Below are 5709 nucleotides of genomic sequence, written 5' to 3'. Positions count from 1 at the left end.
TATATATATATATATATATATATATATATTGAGTTTATATGTATATTTATAGTCAAATTCTGCAAATCAAGGCTTTTTTTTCTTTGTTTTTTTCTTCCTTTTCAGAGTCAGGTGTCAAACACTTAGCAGCACATCCCTGGTTGCAGACCACTAACTTCACTTCACAAGTTACTCATGGGCCTCAACTTATAGTTAAAAAGACACTGAATAAAAACTTCATGGCTCATAAGTTCAAGTCCTGGGCTCTGCACTGACAGTGCAAAGCTTGCTTGGGATTCTCTCTCTCCCTCTCTCTGCCCCTCCTCTGCTCTCTCTCTCTCAAATAAATAAACTTTACTTAAAAAAAAAAAAAAGGAAGATTTAACCTCACAATAGTAAATTCTAGTAAAGGTTTAATTCTCAGCTAACCAGTGACTGGTTCCTGACAGAATATGCATGTTTGAAATTATTTCTGTATTTATTTGCCTATAATTATTAGCTGTTGACATTTCAAACTATATCCGGTCAGACACGAAGGAACAAAAAACGAATGGAAGAATCACACAAAGTACTCATGGTGGTAAGAGGCAGCAGGAGTTTTTAAGCTCGGTTTATGCTCTGATCCCTTCCAAATAGTATCAAAGTTGTGTGTTCTTTTCACACCATTCCTGGCTTTTCCTTGTCTTCTCTTTATCCTTCCAAGTTTCTTCCTCTTTTCTCCCTAGAAGTAATAGGTATATGAAGTATTCTGAAGAAGAGGGATTTTGGTTCAAAGAGAAGACTCTTTTTTTTTCCCCTCAAGTCTTGGAAACTAAAAGCTTGCCTTGGTAGCCAAAATCACGCACACACCTACACACACATATACACACATGCACACACATATACGCACATGCACACACATATACACATGCTTTAAGTGACTTTATTCTTCTACATTCCTGTGCTTTTGCCTCATTTCACTCACACACAAGTCTATTCAGTTTCTTTTTGAGTAAACAGATCAGTAGTATGGAAACGTGAGCTGAAAATTTTACCTAGTAAAATGCACTTCAGCGCTCTGCGAAACCAGGGATAGAAGAAACCGTATATTAAGGGATTACACGTGGAGTTAAAATAGCCAAACCATGTCAAGGCATCAAACAGAACTACAGGAGTAGAGAAGTCCAAAAAGGGATCCAATAAAATTGTGAAAAAACAGGGAAACCAACATAGTAAGAAAACACCCATCACTATTCCTAAAGTTTTGGCCGCTTTTTTGTCTTTCCTCATTTGATTATTTTGATTTTCGGGCAAGCTATTGATTGCTCGAGCATGTTTTCTTGATACCGCAAAAATCTTGCCATAAATCCCCACCATCACAGACCCAGGAGTGAAGAACCCGGCCATGAACAAGGTGGTCCCCCATAACTTGTTGAACATCACTGGACAGGAACTGGAACAGGCCACCAGTATATCATAGCCCTCAATCCCGTCGGCGTAGGCCTCCGAGAAGACCACCCCGAAAGCAAATGCTCCAGGAACCGACCAGCAGAGAAATAGCAACCGCTTGATGAGGGGAATCGTCATTTTCGTGGAATAACGTAAAGGGTAGCAGATAGCATAAAATCTGTCAATAGCCACAGAGCAAAGATGGAAAATGGACGTTATGCTAAGCATCAGGTCAAAACTGTAATGAATCTTGCAAAATGTAAGCCCGAAATACCAGCAAGTCTCCACCGATCTGACCATACTGTAGGGCATGATGGTGAGCCCCAGGAGGAAGTCAGTGACTGCCATGGAGAGGATGAGGAAATTGGTTGGTGTGTGAAGCTGCTTGAAGAAGGAAATGGATATTATCATGGCGAGGTTGCCAAACACCGTGATGACTATGGCTGCCGCCATAAATGAATACATAGCAGCTCGGACACCCAGTGGCCTTTCATTTTCCGGGCAAGATCCATTTCCATATCCAGAGCAATCCAATATTTCCTTCAGAAAAAGCAAGAACACATGAAATTTTGTCAGATATTAATCAAATATTCTATATTTTATGTAAGTTTTCACAGAACAACTCAACAAAAGTATAGAAGACTCAAGGAAGATAATTTATGCTGAAATATTAATTACAATCTTTCTCATTTATTTATCTTAACTTTCATTTGCAACTTCACAGAATTTTAACCTGGGTTTAAATGATTTATTTGCTTTATACTTTCCTGGATTCAAATTATACCACCAACATTTAGTAGGCTCTTATTTTATTCCAGGGCCAGAAATGAAAAAGCAGGAAGAGAGGAGGAAGAGAGAGAGAACTGGGAGGCGAAAGGAGGGGAAGAGAAGAAGCAACAAGTTCATTATCTACTTTATTATAATTGATGCTCCTATGTTCATAGAAAGAATGGATATTTATTAGACAATACATTCACTTCTTCCTCAAATAAGTCCAGAACACTTAATCAGCTTTTATTTGAGTACAGTCTACTGCCTTGTGGGACCAGGATGTTATTATTATTTGAAAATTGTTTCATTCATGTGTTGTATTATTTTCATGGTGTTTTGATTTTGTTCATGCCAAGGTTGTTTAAAAGGGGAAGAATCAGGGGCGCCTGGGAGGCGCAGTCGGTTAAGCATCCGACTTCAGCCAGGTCACGATCTCGCGGTCCGGGAGTTCGAGCCCCGCGTCAGGCTCTGGGCTGATGGCTCGGAGCCTGGAGCCTGTTACCGATTCTGTGTCTCCCTCTCTCTCTGCCCCTTCCCCGTTCATGCTCTGTCTCTCTCTGTCCCAAAAATAAATAAACGTTGAAAAAAAAATTTAAAAAAAAAGGGGAAGAATCATTTAAGGATGTCTAATGACCGGGTAGAATCATTTTCAGCCAGTCATGGAGCCCTGACAAGCATCTCACCAGCCAGAGCAGCTGAATCAGACATGGGCAGAGGCCAAAATTGGACCACTCTCACTTCTTTGGGAAGAACAAGTACACCTCCATGGTGCTTCTCCTCAGAGCCTTGGGCAACGCGTATCACGCAAAATGAAAGCCGAATAAGTTTCAGTGTGTGAGTCGCAGAGAAAGCTATAGGAGCAGGTGGTTAGCGAGCTTCAGGACAGCTAGGCATCTCCACTCCTTCCTTGTGTTGGCTCAGTATCTTCATTTTGCATATAAAAATCTGCATGATGCTATTTCCATGTATATTTGGAAGGTAACATGTTCATGAATTAGGATAACTTTCCTTTTTTTTAAAGTACGTTGGGGGAGAAAACACTAATACAAAAAGAATAACTGTTAATACTGCTGAGAGTCTGTGGCCATCAAGGACTTCACACATATCAGACCTGACCAGTTACTAACAGATAAACCAATAAATTCTCAGCCCCTGTGAGCACCATCAGACACTGAGCCACAACTGTTTACAGAGTGCCCACAACACGCAAGACACAATGAAAGGAACAAGAAAGCTTGAGCTAGTCCTTGGCCTCAGAGATTCTACAAAACAACTGAAGAGGCAGAACTTAAAACCTAAATGACTCTGCACCACAGATAAAAACCAACTGTGGAGATTAACTGATCTAAAAGGAGTCTAAGCAAAATGTGCAAAGGTAAAAGAAATGGGTGAGGGAATTTCAGGCTGGGGTAGACAAGAATGCTCCGGTGAGGTTGGGACTTTCCATTTGGTTCTCAGAGGGTGAGTGGGATTTAAACAGAAGAAAGAAAGCCGGTTATAAGCAGAAGAAAAGGTGAAGGAAGAGCTCGAGGTTGGTTGAAGATTTTTGAAAGTCATTCTCAGGGTCTCCAGAACATAACAGAGAAAATAGAGGGTTGGGGAGAGGATAGAGTGGGAGGCGGGAGGGTGTCTAGTTTCACTGTTGCCCCCAAGCCAGTGGTCTTAGCCAGTAGGTAGTCAAGGAGCTTTCCCATTTTTCTCAAAGTTAAGCAGTGATTTTAAAAAGAAAAAATAAAGAAAGCAATTAAGATAGCTGCAGGAGGAGAATGAGTGCAGATCTGAAATTAAAAGCTTTCTCCAACTGATTCTCTTTTTGTTGAAGAATAACTGACATACAAGACTCTATTCATTTCAGGTGTAGTGATTTGATATTTATATATTATAAAATGGTCACTACAATAAGTCTAGTTATCATCTGTCACCAGGCAAAGTTGCTACAATGTTGTTGAGTGTATTTCCTATGCTGTGCATTATATCCCCATGACTTATTTATTTTATAACTGGAAGATTGTACGTCCTAATTCCATTCACCAATTTTGTCCATTCCACCCATCTCCCTTCTGATGACCATCAGTTTGTTTTCTGCATCTGTGAATCGGTTTCTGTTTTGTTTATTCGTTCACTTGTTTTGGGTTTTACGTTCCACATATAAATGAAACCATATGGCATTCGTCTGGCTCTGCCTGACTTATTTCACTTAGCATAATACCCTCAAGGTCTATCCAAGTTGTTGCAAATCGCAAGATTCTTTCTCTTTTAAGGATGAATAATATTTCAATGTAAATGTAAGGACCACATCGTTATGCATTCATCTATCAATGGACATTTAGATTGTTTTCATATCTTAACTATTGTAAATAATGCTGTGGTGAACATAGGAGTGCATATGTCTTTACGGATTAAAGTTTTTGTTTTCTTCAGGTAAATACCTGGAAGGACAATTACTAGATCATATGGTAGTTTTGTTTTTAATTTTTTGAGGAAACGCCGTACTATTTTCTATAGTGGCTACACCAGTTGACATTGCCACCAACAGTGCCCAAGGGTTCCCTTCTTTCCACATCCTTGTCAACACTTGTCATTTCTTATCTTTTCGACAATAACCATTCTCACGGGCGTGAGATGTTATCTCATTGTGGTTTTGATTTGTGTTTCCTTTAGTGATGGTGAGCATTTTTTCATGTGCCTGTCGGCCATCTGTATGTTGTTTTCTTGGGGGAAAACAAAAAGTCTATTCGAGTCCTCGGCCCATTTTTCTTATATTATTTTGTTTTGTTTATTTTTTTATTCTCTAGTTAGTTAACATACAGTGTAGTCTTAGCTTCAGGAGTAGAATCCAGCGATTCATCTCTTACATATGATTCCCAGTGCTCTGCCCATTTTTTTAGTTAGATTGGGCTTGTTGTTGTTGTTGTTGCTGTTTTTCCTTCTGTTTGTTTTTGGTTTTTATTTTTTTGACATTGAGTTGCATGAGTTGGCTGTTCACCTTCCAACTGATATTGTGGATGTTAATCCTCCAACTAATTCTAAGTGTTGAATCCAAAGCAATTATATCCTACTTATCCTTCCTACTCTGGGGTTCTATCTCCCCCTAGACAGAACTAATAGCCTAACTGTGAGATGGGACACATTTTAGCAATGGAGCTAAAGTTAGAGAAGGAGGAACATGACTGTTTACAACCACAGAGGAACGCTACCAAATTGCATTTGGGGTCTCTGCCAGCTAATGCCCTAACGACTATTTACAGAAACGACAGACTTAATCTTGAAAGACAGTTTTGCCAAAACATTTTCATCCCCAAATTTTTAAAATGTGAACCACTGGTTCACAAGTTACATTCAGTTTTAGCAGCTACTGTAGCAGTTTCTATTACATATGTATCGTTCAGCCTGACATTCTCATAGGAAAGAAGGTAGAAGGAAAAAACAAGAGGCAAGGAACTTCCGCCCCTACCCTTTTGGTACCAAGTTTTTTAACCAATTACTTTAGTCACCCACGTGCTTACCAGTTAAGTATCAGCACAGAAGAAA

General features: G+C 39.5%; 1 protein-coding gene across 1 annotated transcript; it reads right to left on the bottom strand.

Moving 5' to 3' along the window:
- Positions 1-951: 951 nt before the first annotated feature.
- Positions 952-1932, bottom strand: LOC124529413 (trace amine-associated receptor 2). The gene has a single exon (XM_047103317.1). It carries the CDS (start codon positions 1870-1872, stop codon positions 952-954), a length of 921 nt encoding a protein of 306 aa, XP_046959273.1. The 5' UTR covers positions 1873-1932.
- Between the last annotated feature and the right edge of the window lie 3777 nt (positions 1933-5709).

Source organism: Lynx rufus, unplaced genomic scaffold (genome assembly GCF_022079265.1).
Source record: "Lynx rufus isolate CCGP_SWC_20201006 ecotype Redwood Valley unplaced genomic scaffold, mLynRuf1.p SCAF_6, whole genome shotgun sequence".
Classification (NCBI taxonomy): domain Eukaryota; kingdom Metazoa; phylum Chordata; class Mammalia; order Carnivora; family Felidae; genus Lynx; species Lynx rufus.
This window is presented reverse-complemented; position numbering and strand designations above follow the sequence as displayed.